Here is a 16,630-nt window from a genome sequence, read left to right on the forward strand (position 1 = left end):
CGCTGGTGTAATAGTTGTCCACGTACAAGTGGTACCCCTTTCCGAATAAGGGTGACACCAATTTCCACACTATCTTGCCAGCGCTTCCTATGTAATCAGGGCAGTTCTCCGGCTCTACGTAACTATCTTTACCCTCATAAACCATAAAGCTCCATGCATAGCCTGTGGCCCTGTCACAGCACTTATAGAGCTTGACCCCGTATCTGGTACGCTTGTTGGGAATGTACTGTTTGAATGACAAGCGACCAATAAACTTAACCAGGGACTCATCAACGCAGACAACTTTTTGGGGAGTAAACAAGTCTGCAAAACGTTGGTTGAAGTGGTTTATGAGGGGCCGAATTTTGTAGAGCCGATCGTATTCAGGGTCTCCACGTGGACGACAAAGTTCATTGTCACTGAAGTGCAAGAACCGCAAGATCTGCTCGTATCGTGCCCTGGGCATGGAGTTAGAGAACAGGGGCATGTGGTCAGCCGGATGCGTGGACCAATAAGCCCGCATCCGCATAAATTTGTGTGTGCCCATGTTGAGGGAAAGGCCCAAAAACGTCTTAAATTCGGAAACCGTAACTGGTTTCCAATCTCTGGCAAGAGACGGCAACTGGGGATTAGCGGCGATGCGTTGACCAGCATATAAATTGGTTTGGTCCACAATAGATCTATAGAGATCTTCCGTGAGATACAGAGAATAAAAATCGAGTGGCGTAAAATCATCTGTATCCACCTGAATACCGGGTTGGGCAGTGAATGGGGGAAGTACGGGTTCTGCAGAAGTGGTGGGCACCCAATTGGGATAGGCGAATTCTGCAGGAAGGGCACTATGGGTACGACGGGCCTGTCTTTGTCTTCTTCTTCTTGGTGGCAGCGGGACACTACTTGTGCTTGCCACCTCGCCAGCTTGAACTGCACTTATGGGACTCGCCACGTCACCACGTGATACTGCAGTGCTGGATGTACGTCCAGGGTGTACTAGGCCGCTGGTGCTTGCCAGTTCACCAAAAGGATGAGCGGCGCTAGTACTGGCTCTATACTCCATACGAGGGACTTGCGGTTCCTGCACCTCAACAACATCAGAAAATCGGGGTCGGGTACGCCTGACAATAGCAGGGACCTCTTCTTCATCGTCAGAGCTATCTGACATGGAGGCGCTGTCCTCTACAGGTTCGTATTCTGAGCCTGATTCTGACAGATCAGTGTCTTCCTCTTCACTATCTGTCATGCTCAGAAACGTGTAGGCCTCTTCACTAGTGTACCTTCGCTTTGCCATTTTGGGCTCTAAATTTAGGGGTACAGTAGTGAGACTCACAGGTAAAAAAGCACCTAGCCTGTCAGCGACTGTATAAAACGCTACCAAAAAAAACTGTTAGCGATCGCAGGGATCAGGCCTGACTCTGCGAACGCTGCAGTTATGTGTGTTGTGTTTTGTAAGTGACAGTGATCGATCGATCGATACTGCACTTGGGTGGGCTGGGCTGGGCTGGGCAGAGGGGCAAAACGCAGGTGCTAGCAGGTATCTGGGCTGATCCTGCTAACAATGCGTTTTTTTAGAACCCTAAATTGCTGGGCACGCTAGTATAGATCTGATCAGATCAGATATTGATCTGTTCGGATACTATACCACTAAGGGAGGTGTATGCTTTGCGCGTGGGTGTTAGCGGTGCTGGCACTAACCTAGCACTGCCTGGGGCGACGCAGACCCTTTCTGACCCTAAAACCAAATTTATATCACCCGCCGGGTGATCAGGGGGTTAAACCTTTATTAGGTAATAAATGGCGGGTGCCCTGATGCTATAAAAAGCGAACTACCAAACCAGCGTCACCCGTAACACTTATACGGTGATCACTGGTGAAAGGGTTAACTAAGGGCAATCAGGGGTTAAAACCTTTATTGGGTATTTATATGGGGGTACCTGAAGCTTTATAAAAAGCTGACGGGGAACCTAAATAACTAAATAACTAACTGGCTAACCAGCGTCACCAGTGACACTTATGCAGCGATCGCTGGTGAAAGGGTTAACTCTAGGGGCAATCAAAGGGTTAAAACCTTTATTAGGTTATATATCGGGGTACCTAACGGTATAAAAACCTGGCGTTGAACCTAAAAAAAAAAAACTAGCTTCCTAGCGGGACCAGTGACACTATTGCAGCGATCAGAAAAACGATCGCTTAGTGACACTGGTAAAAGAGGGTGAAAGGGTTAACTGGGAGGGCAATCAAGGGGTTAAACCTTTATTAGGGGGGGGTAGGGGGCTACCCTGGACCTAAAGGGGCCTAACACTAGCTGCCCTGACACTTTTTACAGTCACAACTGACACTAAATGTAGTGATCAATAAATAAATGAACACTGCATTAGTGACACTGTGACTGGGGGGGGGGGCGGGGGGCCGATCGGGGGGGTGATCGGGGGGTGACTGGGGTGAAATGTGTGCCTGTGTGTACCTATGTGTCAGTGGACTGTTGGTGCACTTACTTGCGTCTTCACTCCTCGCTGTCCGGTTCAAAAAGACCGCCACGAGGAGTGTGACATCACTTCCTCCTCCTGTGTTTACATTTTCACAGGGGAGGAAGTTCGTCACTGGCCAGGAGCGATCGAGAGGGGATGGGCGGAAACCAACGGCCATCCCCTCATCGCCGATCGCTCCGGCACCGAAAGGGACCGCCGTATCTAGCCCCCCACCCGCTAGAAGGCATTCACGTACATTTACGTGATTATGCCTGCCTGTGCCATTGTGTTGACGTACATTGGCAATACGGCGGTCCTGAAGTGGTTAATCATCTCCTTCATATCGGTTGTTGGATTGGCTGTGGCAGAAGAAGAGTAGAGGCAGGTGGGACCTCATAACGATTGTTAGAAAGCACTTAAAACATGGGACAAAGTACTACATGTACTTTGATCCATCGAGCAGTGGTTCCCAATCACTGGGCCATGGCTTTCCTCCAAGCTCCCATAATTGCCCCGCAACTCCCCACAATACCCCTAGATCCTGTGAGAGCCCTCAGCCCCCCAGCCTCCCGCACTGACCCCCCGATGCCACCATAAGTGACTGACCGAAAGATAACCACCCATCCTCTCCAGCACTACAGAACCCACTGAAGTTTCATTTGGTTATCAGCATAGCCGAGACTGAAACAACCTAACTTAAAAGTGATTTTATTTTATTTTTATTTTTTTAAATAACAAACATGTCATACTTGCCTACCTCCACTGTGCAGCACATTTTGCACAGAGTGGCCCCAAACCTCATCTTCTGGGGTCCCCCGGCAGCTCCTCCCGCATCAGATAACCCCCTAGGACAGTGATATGCAATTAGCGGACCTCCAGCTGTTGCAGAACTACAACTCCCCTCAGGCATAGCAAGACTGACAGCCACAATCATGACTCCCAGAGGCAGAGGCATGATGGGACTTGTAGTTTTGCAACAGCTGGAGGTAATTGCATATGCCTGCCCTAGGAGAAGCGCTCTCTCGAAAAGGTGCTCTCCCGAGTCCAGCATTTGCGTCCACAGACATGAATGCTCGACTGCCCCGCGCCCCCCCCCCCCCCCCCCTCGCATCACTGGATTTGATCGACAGCAGCCAATGGCTGCGCTGCTATCATTCTATCCAAAAAAGACACGAGTCACCATCTAGATCTGGTGTGCTCGTCCCCATCGAGAAAGCCGTGTTCAGGTAAGTAAAATGGGGGCTCTGGGGTGCTGCAGCATGAGAGAAGGTTTTTCACCTTAATGGATAGAATGCATTAAGGTGAAAAAAACATGAGGGTTTACAACCAATTAACCAAGGAGATAACTTTACAAAGGCTATATACTTCACTCATACAGAACAAAAGTAACAGGATGAACGAGACCTCAATACCTCCTTTGCACAAGCCCAGAAGGAAAAAAATCCTTTGCTTCGCTCACAAAGCCTCCCTAGCAAGTAGATACAAGGAAGGAGGCTACAAGTGCCTCACACTGTGGTACCTAACTCCAGCAAAACTGTACCTTCTGACGTATTAGTGAATTTGAGGGAACTCTCATTCATATCTTCTGGGAATGCTCAAAATTGAACAACTTCTGGGATGAAACAGAGAATACGATTAAAACCCTAACGGGAGTATCACTTGGTGAGCATCCAGCTGCGTACCTTTTGACTGACACTCCATTATCTATCAAGAAATTTAAAAAAAATTCCTTACATTTGCTCACATTAGCCATGGCCGATTTCTGGCGGTATGAAAAAGTACAAGCCCCCCAACCACAGCTCAATGGCAAGTAGGCTTGGGTGTGTTCAAAATCCCACCAGGAGCCATCTGGTCCCTAAAAGAAGCAGCACCGCGTTCTCTGAGTATAAAGCAACTGATGCCTTTTCTTTTCATTAAAAAAAAAAAATTATATATATATATATATATATATATATATATATATATATATACACACACACACACAATGTACAAGTAGTGAGCGTACAGCTTGTATAACGGTGTAAATTTGCTGTCCCCTCAAAATAACACACAGCCATTAATGTCTAAACTGCTGGCAACAAAAGTGAGTACACCCCTAAGTGAAAATGTCCAAATTGGGCCCAATTAGCCATTTTCCCTCCCCAGTGTCATGTGACTCCTTAGTGTTACAAGGTCTCAGGTGTAAATGGGAAGCAGGTGTGTTAAATTTGGTATTATCACTCTCACCCTCTCATACTGGTCACTGGAAGGTCAACATGGCACAGGACTCTGAGGATCTAAATAAAATTAACTGTTGCTCTACATGAAGATGACATTGGTTATGAGAAGATTGCCAAGACCCTGAAACTGAGCTGCAGCATGGTGGCCAAGACCACCATACAGTGGTTTAACAGGGCAGGTTCCACTCAGAACAGACCTCGTCAAGGTCTGGTCAACCAGCGTCATATCAAGAAGTTGTCTTTGGGAAATAGACGTACGAGTGCTGCCAGCATTGCTGCAGAGGTTGAAAGGGTGGAGGGTCAGCCTGTCGGTGCTCAGACCATACACTGCATCAAATTGGTCTGCATGGCTGTCATCCTAGAAGGAAGCCTCTTCTGAAGAGGATGCACAAGAAAGCTCGCAAACAGTTTGCTGAAGAAAAGCAGACAAAGGACATGGATTACCGAAACCATGTCCTGTGGTCTGATGAGACAAGCGTGGTGTCAAGCGTGTGTGGTGCCAACCAGGTGAGGAGTACAAGGACAAGTGCGTCTTGCCTACAGTCATGCATGGTGGTGGGAATATCATGGTCTGGGGCTGCATCAGTGCTGCCGGTTACAGTTCATTGAGGGAACCATGAACGCCAACATGTACTGTGACATACCGAAGCCAAGCAGGATTCCCTCCCTTCAGAGACTGGGCCTTAGGGCAGTATTCCAAGATAACGACCCCCAAACACACCTCCAAGATGACCACAGCCTTGCTAAAGAAGCTGAGGGAAAGGTGATGGACTGGCCAAGCATGTCTCAGGACCTAAATCCCATCTAGCATCTGTGGGGCATCCTCAAACGGAAGATGGAGGAGCGCAAGGTCTCTAACATCCACTGGCTCTGTGATGTCATCATGGAGGAGTAGAAGAGGACTCCAGTGGCAACATGTGAAGCTCTGGCGAACTCCATGCCCAAGAGATTTAAGGCAGTGGTGGAAAATAATAGTGGCCTCACAAAATATTGACACTCTGAGCCCAATTTGGACATTTTCACTGAGGTGTGTACTCACTTTTGTTGCCAGTGGTTTAGACATTAATGGCTGTGTTTTATTTTGAGGGGACAGCAAATTTACACTGTTATACAAGCTGTACACTCACCACTTTACATTGTAGCAAAGTGTAATTTCTTCAGTGTTGTCACATGAAAAGATAGAAGAAAATATTTACAAAACTGGAGGTGTGTACTCACTTTTGTGAGATAGTGTGAGAGTGTGTGTATATAAAACACATACAGTATATACTAAATTACATCTTCTTCACATACCTGCTGTTGATTCTCAATATCGCAGACAATGTCTTATCATCATATTTTAACAAGTCCAAAGGACAAGAGGCTCCCACCTAGAAACCAAACACAAAGAAAAGGACAACTCTGTGCACTGAATAGAGGAAGCAGATTGTTTATACAGAAATAAAAAAAAAAAAAAAATCTGATGATATTGTGAAGAACTGAAGTGTATATAAAGGCTTTTTTTAGGTTAATTAGTGTAGAGAATAATTAGAACCTGTATCATGTTTTTATTGAAATCCATGACCCTGCTGGGAAGTCACCCCTCTGACACCGAGACAGAAAACGAAGAGGAAATCCAAAATGCAAGTTTTGACTCCAGAGAAAAGGGTGAGGGCAAGTCCTCCAATGGGGACAACCTGTTCCTGCGACAACATTCTAGAATGGAAATTCTGTTCATTTAGAGATATTCCCTCTTACTTCCCAAAAACAGGAAGTGAAGGAAAATCTCCCCATCAGGACAAATGCAGCAAAAAAATAAACACACACACTGGATAGGAGTCTTAATTTTTCTATTCTTTTCAATACAAAAAAAAATAAAAAAAGTTTTGGCTTCATATTATACTATTACATTATGGCCAGAGATGCATGTTTTAGGCCCCTTTCACACGTGCTTTCCGATCAGGTCCGCCTGTCAGTTTTTCAGGCAGACTTGATCAGATAGGAGGAAAACGGACATGCGGTCTGTTTTCATCCGCTCATCCCATAGAGGTGAGCGGGACTCTGACAGGTCCAAGTGGTTAAAGCACAAGTTCACATTTGGGAACATGTTAAATGTTCCACCCATTTTTAGACCCCTTTCACACCAGGGCGTTTTGCAGGCGCTATAGCGTTAGAAATAGCTCCTGCAATCCGCCCTAAAAAAGCTGCACCATTTGTTTGTAGTGTGAAAGCCCTCGGGCTTTCACACTACAGCGGTGCGCTGGCAGGAAAAAGTCCTGCCAGCAGCTTCTTTGGCAACACAAGATACTAGCGCTTTAAAAAATACTGGTGTGTCCTTTTAAGTTCAGTCTGTATCTTTCATTAAAATAAATTCAAAAACAGTTTTTATCAAAGCAAGATTTTTTTTTTTTTTAAAGTTATCTGAGAAAACAGTACTTGGAATTTGCTGAAAATCCAGAAAGGTTGCTTGCTGTCCTTAGAGGATAAGGGATGTATGTGCATAATCACGTGCGGCAGCAGCTTCTTAGGAGCGGTGTGTTTACTGCTCCTCCACCGCTGCTCCCCATTGAAGTCAATGGGGCAGCGCTGTAATACCGCCGGCAAAACGCCGCTATTGCCGGCAGTTTTAACCCTTTCTCAGCCGCTAGCTGGGGTAAAAGCACCCCGCTAGTGGCCGAAATACGCTGCAAATCCGGCAGTAAAACGCCACTAAAAATGGCAGCGTTTTACCGCCCACGCTATGGGCGGTGTGGTGTGAAAGGAGTCTTAGGGTCTGTGTGTATGAATGAACTACAAACCCTGACATCCTTTGCAGCTGTGGGCATGAAGTTCTCAATGTAGTTCATTGATTCTTCGCTGCAGATTGTATCTGCTTGCCTGTACAAGATGTACTGGCACACAGATACTTTGACAGATCTGGAGGAGACCTGCATGGAACCAGCCGATTGCTGCTGCAATGCTTTACAGGCTCTCAGGTAAAAAAAAAGTGTGCATTTATTATTATTTTTTATTAAAAAGTGAACTTATCCTAAAAAAATAAATAAAAAAATAAATTAAAAAAATCATTGCAATTATAAGCTCAAGCACACAGCTGATTAGGGCCAAGCGTGTGTTCCAATCAGTAGTGGAAGGACAGGAAACCTGTATAAATCAATAACAGGTGGACGATGGCCACTGCTGTCTGCATGTAATTGCACATGGATTGCTTACCTGCTGTTAGCGTTGGATGTGCGTCCAGGAGTGAATATCCATCATTGTAGGTGTGTAACCATACATACACACATATATCTCTATCTATCTATCTATATATTGTTTACATCCTAAATAGCATAAGCCTAATCAGCCGTGTGCCTTTTTCGCTAAAGAGCACAGGATGTGATGGGGATGTAACAATTTTAACCAAGCAAGTGAAGAAAACGATCTCTGTATTCTGTACTGGTATTCGAAGCCATAAAAATATCAGACACCACAGGTACTTACCTCTCCATGCAATTCCTTTACAGCAGACACGATCAGCGATTTGTACTGAGCTGCAGTCAACTTGACACCTTCACGCTGAAATACACTGCAGACCAAACACAAGCATATCATTAAGTACACAGAGCTCTTATAATTGGGGGATGCGCTTGGGTGTGTTCGGATCCTCATCCAAACCCAGTTGAGTGAGCCCCCCCCCCGGAAGCCATCACCTGTACTGGGCCAATCATCTGTGGCCAAGCATTCCCTGACCCAAAGCTGGGTGTATACATGCGCCTTGTATATGTGTGACTGCGGGGAATGCCTTGGCCCAGTACAAGTGACAGATTGCTGGCAGGCTCACTTACCTGGGTCCGGATTAGGATCCAAACATGTCATGACACATCCATAGTTATAATTGGTGTAGAGGAACTCACAGCTGAACCTTTAAGTAATGATGCTCGGAGGGGTTCTTCAGCACAGTCCTTTCATAAGAAATTGGTTCCGATGGAACGGGTCGCCCTTTCATGTTTCCACAATCCTCTTACTTCTAGGAACATATAAGGCTTTCATCTAGATGCAAAGACTCTCTAATAAAAACAAACAGAAGGTAAAGTGGTTCTAAAGGATTGTAAAGCCATTTAAAAAAAAAAAAAAAAAAAAAAAAAAAAAGTTTTTTAAATAACAAACATGTTATACTTGCCTGCTCTGTGCAAAGGTTTTGAACAGAGCAGTGCTGATTCTCCCCTTCTATGGTTCCCCACTGATGCCTCTGTCATGTGCCCACCATGGTAAGCCGCTTGCTATGGGGGAACTAGTGCAGGATCGCTTCCGAGCCCCACTCTGTGTCCATTGTCACACAAAGCGTGGCTCAGCCTCATCTCCACGAGCTGTGATTGACAGCAGTGGGAGCTGTTGTCTCTGAGCCTATGAGAAGGGAGAGAACCAAGAGAGCTGCTGTTCATGTGAACATATCTGAGCCTGATCTCGATACAGATAAGTATAAGGGGGCCGTGTGGGGGAGGGGGGGGGGGGGGGGGGACTGCACACAGAAGGTTCCTATCAGCAAAGTCAATCTGCTCTCTTCCTGCATTCTCGGACAGAGAGAGCCACTGGTCAGTCAAAGACTGTGAGGAGGGAGGAGGTGGGGCCAAGCCGTGTTTGGTGTGACTATGGAAACACACCTGACCTGAGATCAAACCCGCAGGGGTGTGCCCCCGACCCCCCCCCCCCCCCCCAGCATACCAGCTTGCTATGGGGGCACTCAGAGAAAAGGAACCAAGATTACTGTTGGGGTACCCAGAAGAGAAGGTTTGGGGGAGCTCTGTGCAATAACATTGCAAGAAGAAGAATAAGTATAACATGTTTATTTTCATTAAAAAAAAAAACAAACAAACAAGGTTTTACCCACCATTTCATATTCCTCATATGTGCCTGCTGTACCATGCCTTTGTATTGCTTCCCTTGTGTGAAATACCTGGTGTTCCTGCCAGTCCCTCTGCTTTCCTATTAAAAAATGGCTATTCTTATTAAAAACTGAACACGTACAACAGTATAGAGCTATTGCTCTGCAGCGCATTGTTAACTGGAGATTTCACACCTCCTCTAAATTATGGGTACTCCTTGAGAAGATTATGGCAGGCCGTAATCTACCCTACGCACTGTGGGTCCCTTCAAGTGATAGATACCCAATCTGATAAACCCCTAACAACACACGTCTTCAAAGTTTGGGACAGGTTAAATAGGTCCCTACAACATCACCACTAGCGGCTGTTGGTGGCTTTCTAGGGAGAAATTGTCTTTTTTGGTCCCTGGATAACTGGTGGCAATATTGGCCTGTCCCGCTTCATGGAGGGTCACTGCCAAATTTCACTGGCCAGCCTCAGGGAGCGGTATGGTAGCTTCCCCTTTGACTTTTGGAGATATCGTCAACTCACTTATTTAGTCTCCTCGCAGGGCCAATTATTCCCAATTAGGCCTACCCCTACAAAGTTTAAATGCATATGGGCAGCCGAAGAACGCATATGATCTCAGCTCTTTATAAATCACTTGACTCGCCTCCCCCTAACCCTAAACCAGTGATGGCGAACCTTGGCACGCCAGATATTTTGGAACTACATTTCCCATGATGCTCCACTACACTGAAGAGTGCACGAGCATCATGGAAAATGTAGTTCCAAAACATGTGGGGTGCCAAGGTTCGCCATCACTGCCCTCAACCATTCTTGATTAGGGAATGGGATTTTGGGTGTGAGTTCACTGATGAGCAAATGCACCACTTGTACCGTCTCACACACTCTCAGACTTGAAAACACAAGAAAATAACTAGAAGTTGTCTCGGTGGTACCTCCCTTGCTAGAATTTATCCATCAATTTCTGAGTTGTGTTGGAGGGGATGTGGGCAGAGTGGAACACTCCTCCATATAATTTTTAATAAAGGACTTTAAGGGTGTGTGTGTGTGTCTTTTTTAACATTCTTTTACACTTTCTTTGTGAAATGGTAGGGGTACTTTTGTACCCCCTTACCATTTCAAACGGGGGGCAGGATCTGGGGATCTGCTTGTTAAAGGGAGCTTCCAGATTCTGATAAGCCCCCCGCCTGCAGACCCCCACAACCACCGGCCAGGGTTGTGGGGATGAGGCCCTTGTCCTCATTAACATGAGGACAAGGTGCTTTGGGAGGATGCTTTGGGGGTCTGTGACCCCCTCAATGTTGAGGGCATGTGGCCTGGTACGGTTCAGGAAGGGGGGCGCTCTCTCGCCCCCCCCCCTTTTTCTTGCAGCCTGCCAGGTTGCGTGCTTGGATAAAGGGTCTGGTATGGATTTTTAGGGGGAACTCCACGCAATTTATTTTTTTTCTTAATTTGGCGTGGAGTTCCCCTTAAAATCCATACCAGACCTGAAGGGCCTGGTAATTGAATTTGGGGGAACCCCACACTTTTTTTTTTTTTTAAATCAATGACTGTTCTCTATATTACCGGGAGCCGACAATTCATAATAGCTGCGAGTGATTTTAAATGACTTTTTCCTGCAGAAATTACACTGTGCAGGGACAGTTCTAAGCATGGGAAACATGCACCCCTTTACAGGCATACTATGCCCACACTATGGTCAGGTCCGTAGCTGTGTTTGTGTTGGAAACTCAGCCTGCTCTCCTCCAATGATCAGACAACACGCCACCTCCCCTGTACATTTACTGGGAAGCTCAGTGTACTGCTGTTTCTTTTCCCCAGCTCTAATGCTGCTGAGAACATATGGTATGTAATCACTAAACATTGAAAAAAAAAAAAAAAAAAAAAAAGGTAGAGATTATATATCTCCTTACCATCTACACAAATGATTTGCCTTTCATTTCCATTTTAAACTAAATGGGTTGTTTTACGAGGTGATGGTTTAAAAAGAAAACGAATGCAGGCATCTAAGAATTGGTAAGTTGCAATATAATAAAGGTTTGCATTTGGGTTTATTTTTTCCCATGAAAGTGGAGTTACCCTTTAAAAAGCAGAGTTCCACCATTTTTAATTTTTTTTTTTTTTTTTTTTAAGTCAGCAGCTACAAATACTGCAGCTGCTGACTTTTAAAATAAGGACACTTAGCTGTCCAAGGCACCTACAATGTCGGCACCCGAAGCTGATCTATCCCTCGGCTGTCAGGTGCTGCCACTGCCATCCCCAGTAAGGGAATCAGAAGTGAAGCCTTGTGGCTTCACTCCCTTGTTCCCTGCTGCGCTATCTCACTGGTCCTTTCTGTGTTCTGGGACCCATGTGTATCCCAGAAGACATGGGGGGGGGGCATCTATGCCTGGAAGTGGGAGCGAAAAAAACCTGTATTAGACAGGTATCTGCTCCCCCCCCCCCCTCCAGCCTGAAAGGTGCCAAATGTGAGGGGGGGGGGGAAGAGATATGGGGGACCAGAAAAGCGGAAGTTCCATTTTTTGGTGGAACTCCACTTTAAGAAAGGGCTTTTGCTGCAATGTTCATCTATTCAGTCCCAGAGACTCCCAGTTCTGTCCTCCTCCAGCGGAGGCTGTTCCAGGCAGAATGACAGCTGGCATCAATCACACCACGTCCTGTGAGCCCAGGATTTCATAGACACACACCACCCTTGGGATGCATCATGATTACCGGGCCTGGGCTCTCTGTACACAGAAAGACGCTCATATTATATCCCCTCCAGGAACCTGGAATTGTTCTTCCACTAACCCGACCCACCTATGTAGAAGAGCGGACTGCACTCTGACATCCTCAGGTCAGTAATCTGGAAAGTACTGAAGACAGACAGAGCCAAGGGGGGGTGGGGTGTATGTTGGGGTCAGCAATGGCAGCCCCTGGTTTTCCTGCATTATATGTACACCAGCATGTCTTTGTAGCTCCATAATACAGAAAACCTGCTCTGCTATGAGACCCACCTCTTCCCACCATAACCCCCCTGCATGTCCCACACACCCCTCCCCATCATAACCCTCCGTACCCTGCATGTCCCACAACCCCCTCCCCACCATAACCCTCCGTACCCTGCATGTCCTACACCCTCCTCCCCACCATAACCCTCCGTACCCTGCATGTCCTACACCCTCCTCCCCACCATAACCCTCCGTACCCTGCATGTCCTACACCCCGGACACTCGCCATCACTCCACGTGGACGCTACAAGAAAAACAAATCTTCACATGTCTTCTGAAACATGTCTGCACTTCCTGGGCGAATAGTCCTACAGGATCCAAGGCGACCGCCATGTTTAAGAAGATCAAAGAACCTCTCACATTGGCTGCATTGTGCTCCGCAATGAGAACAAAATAAAACACGCTACCTCTATGAACTATATCCTGCAGGTGTTTCACTAGGTTTGGAGACCCGTCAGAATGTGTAAAGGAAGTGACGTTCCGTCACCGCCATCTTACTACACCCCGCACTCCTCCATAATAAGGATACACTGAGAGGGGGAAAGCGGACATCTTGTTACACCCACCGGAATTTTGCATTTTACACCTATTTTTAACAGTAACTGAGTTTATATAGTAAAATACAGTACTTAGAATTCCGTCTGACTGGTTAGATATTGAATTTTACAAGCAGCGGCAAGCCTGTTCATCTCGGAGGTATGCTAATCTGCTTTTAAAATTCAACATCTAACCAGTCAGACGGAGTTCTAAGTACTGTATTTCCCTATATAAACGCACTCTATTGTTAAAAATAAGTGTAAAATGCACTGTATCTCTACTACGGCGGGGTGCAAGTGTAGCAAGATGGTGGCGACGAGACGTCACTACCGATCTGACGAAATATAGGCGCATTTTCGTAAATCACCCCCTAGAAACTTGACTTGCTCAGCCTAGTTCCTACAGCGAGAATATATTCCTATGCAGTTCAACAATTGGTGTGTTACTGCCATCTAGTGGAAAAATAAAAATGTACACTAAGAACATAATACATAAATTGGTTCAATAATGGTGTGCTACTGCCACCTGGTGAAGAAATAGGAATTTACATTAAGGTTATAATATATAGTAACTGCCACCTAGTGGAGAAATAGGAATTTGCACTAAGGACATAATACATACGTTGGTTAAATAATGATGTGCTACTGCCACCTAGTGGAAAAAAAGGAATTTACACTAAGGGCATAATACATACATTTTTTGAATAATGGTATGCTACTTCCACCTAGCGGAAAAATAAGAATTTACACTAAGGTTACAATACTTTATTCTTTAATAATATACTGCACTATTAACACATAAGTTAAAGGGGTTTTAAACCCTCAAGGTTTTTCACCTACATGCATTCTATGCTATAAGATGAAAAACCTTCTGTAGTGCAGCAGCCCACCAGAGTCCCTTTTTTATTTACCTGAACCCAATTGTTCCATCGACGGGGATGAGCACAGCAGCTCCAGCCCCTGTCTCTGGTCCTCTTTGGATAGATTGTCATTGGCTCCCACTGCTGTCAATCAATTCCAGTGACACGGGGGTGGGGCCCAGTTCTGCTGTCTGTGTCAATGGACGCAGCACCAGGACTAGGGTTGCCACCTTTTCTTTAAGCCAAACCCGAACACTTTAGCGGTGCGGGGCAATTTTTGTTTCTTGTAGTATACACTATAGTATTATAAAAGACCTGGGACAACTTTGGGTGGCCCAAGGATAGTAGTAATGCAGCTTGCACAGTGCATTGTGGTGAACAGTGCTTGTGGCCAAATTTCTCTTGCTGACATCATCTCCTCCCCCCCAGGGATGCCGAACCTGCCCCCATACAGCCACCCACAGCTCCCAGATGGCAACAGATGTGACTTTCTTGGTTACTTGGAGAGCCACAGCCCTGTCTGAATAATGTGTCCAGGTTTCAGTCCGCCTGAAACCCGGACATATGATTCAAAACCCGGACTGTCCGGGTGAATACTGGACAGGTGGCAACCCTAACCAGGACTGGGGAGTGCGCCCACACGACTGTCCCCTTAGAAAGGGGTTTATGAGGGGGAACTCAATACAGGGAGGAGCCAGGAGCGCCGCGGGGGGACCCCAGAAGAGGAGGATCAGGGCCACTCTGTGCAAAATCCTTGCACAGAGGAAGTATAACATGTTTATTATTTAAAAAAAACAAAAAAACTTTGCAACCCCTTTAAGCAGCTGGCTTCACAACTTGACAAACTGTTGTACAATATAAAAAAAATTACAAAATAAGCGCTGCGCTATAAATAGTGATATAAAGTGACTCATGCCAATAGCAATAGTGAAATTGCTTAAACCAATCAAAATAAATAAAAGGATTTCCAAGTAGGATTAGATTTGTGAAAATTAAAGTCTATAAGTGACAATAAACAAAAAGTGTCCATTAAAAGTGAAAGCTGCAAGTGTATTAAAGAGGAACTGCGGTCCGCTCACATAATTTGTAATAAAAAGTCTTTGCCATTCTGAAGCTTCCCTCCAACCACTTTGCATATTATTTTAGATATACTGTGATTCTGTACTTGCCAAATATCCTGCAGAAATCTCCCTCCACTGAGTGTGACTGCATCCATTTTAACCTCTTCCCGCCCGCCCTATAGCCGAATGACGGCTATAGAGCAGGCGCTTTCGTCTGGGAGGCCGTCCCTGGACGTCCCGGTGTTTACTTCCGCAATGCGCGCCGCTGCGGGCGCGCAACGGGGAAGTTTTGTGTTTGCCGTGTCCCCCGCAGACAGGCAAACACAGATCGCTGTAAGCGGCCAATCGCAGCGGCCGTTTACAGCGCGATCTGCGTGTCCAATGTGAGATGATCTCATATGTAAACATATGAGATCATCTCTCAGCGCCGCTCTCCCTCCTCACACAGACAGCGTGTAAGAGGGGAGAGATGAACGGCTGCAGCGGCCGTAAGTGGAAAAAAAAAAAAAAAAAAGAAGTGCCATCTGCCCCAGTGCCATCCTCCCCCAGTGCCATCCTCCCCCAGTGCCATCCTGCCCCAGTGCCATCCGCCCCAGTGCCATCCACCCCAGTGCTATCTGTCCCCAGTGCCACCTGTTAGTGCTATCTGTTCCCAGTGCCACCTGTTGTCAGTGCCATTTGTCCCCAGTGCCATCTGTCATCAGTGCCACGTATAAGTGCCATCTGTCATCAGTGCCACGTGTCATCAGTGCCACATAGTGCCATCTGTCATCAGTGCCACATATTAGTGCCATCTGTCATCAGTGCCACATATCAGTGCCATTTGTCATCAGTGCCACCTGTCAGTGTCACGTGCCATCTGTTGTCAGTGTCACGTGTCATCAATGCCACTTATCAGTGCCATCTGTCATCAGTGTCACGCGTCATCGGTGCCACGTTTTAGTGCCATCTGTCATCGGTGCCACGTATTAGTGCCATCTGTCATCAGTGCCATGTATTAGTGCCACGTGTCATCAGTGCCACGTATTAGTGCCACGTGTCATCAGTGCCACGTATAAGTGCCACGTGTCATCAGTGCCATCTGTCATCAGTGCCACATATTAGTGCCACGTGTCATCAGTGCCACGTATAAGTGCCATCTGTCATCAGTGCCACGTGTCATCAGTGCCACGTATAAGTGTCATCATTGCCACGTATCAGTGCCATCTGTCATCAGTGTCATTGTCCTGGTGCTCCAGGGCCTTCAAAAGTGTAATAAGTAGTCAACAAGTTAGATGTGTAATTTATGCTCCGAGAACACCTGATGGCGCTCCCTGCATGTTGGGCCTCTCTATGTGGCCAGGCTGTGAAAGTTCCACACATGTGGTATTGTAATACTCAGGAGGAGTAGCAGAATTTTTTTGGGGGTGTCATTTGTGGTATACACATGCCACGTGAGAGAAATAACCTATTACAATGACAATTTTGTGGAAAAAAATGAAAAATCTTAATTTTGCAAAGAATTGTGGGAAAAAAATGACAACATCAAAAAGCTCACTATGCCTCTTACTAAATACCTTGGAATGTCTACTTTGCAAAAAGCGGTCATTTGGGGGGTATTTGTACTTTCCTGGCTTGTTCGGGTCACAAGAAGCGAGATAGTCCACCAGTACATCAGATGTGATCAATTTTGT

At 46.2% G+C, this 16,630-nt stretch overlaps 1 protein-coding gene across 6 annotated transcripts in view; it reads right to left on the reverse strand.

Annotated features, from left to right (window-relative positions):
- Nucleotides 1–13,009, reverse strand: part of RPP14 (ribonuclease P/MRP subunit p14) — an 18,685-nt gene extending 5,676 nt beyond the window's left edge. Inside the window, exons 1-5 of one of the 6 annotated variants that reach the window (XM_077451989.1) lie at nucleotides 12,908–13,009; nucleotides 9,510–9,604; nucleotides 8,536–8,688; nucleotides 8,123–8,207; nucleotides 5,957–6,033 (exon numbers count right to left, since the gene is read on the reverse strand). In XM_077451989.1, coding sequence (XP_077308115.1) covers nucleotides 5,957–6,033; nucleotides 8,123–8,207; nucleotides 8,536–8,627 — 254 coding nt within the window. In that variant the 5' untranslated portion in view covers nucleotides 8,628–8,688; nucleotides 9,510–9,604; nucleotides 12,908–13,009. The other 5 variants (XM_077451988.1, XM_077451992.1, XM_077451990.1 and 2 more) reach the window with 5 other exon arrangements.
- Between the last annotated feature and the right edge of the window lie 3,621 nt (nucleotides 13,010–16,630).

This window comes from Lithobates pipiens, unplaced genomic scaffold (genome assembly GCF_037356315.1).
Source record: "Lithobates pipiens isolate NorthernLeopardFrog02 unplaced genomic scaffold, aLitPip1_a1.2 Scaffold_23, whole genome shotgun sequence".
NCBI lineage: Eukaryota > Metazoa > Chordata > Amphibia > Anura > Ranidae > Lithobates > Lithobates pipiens.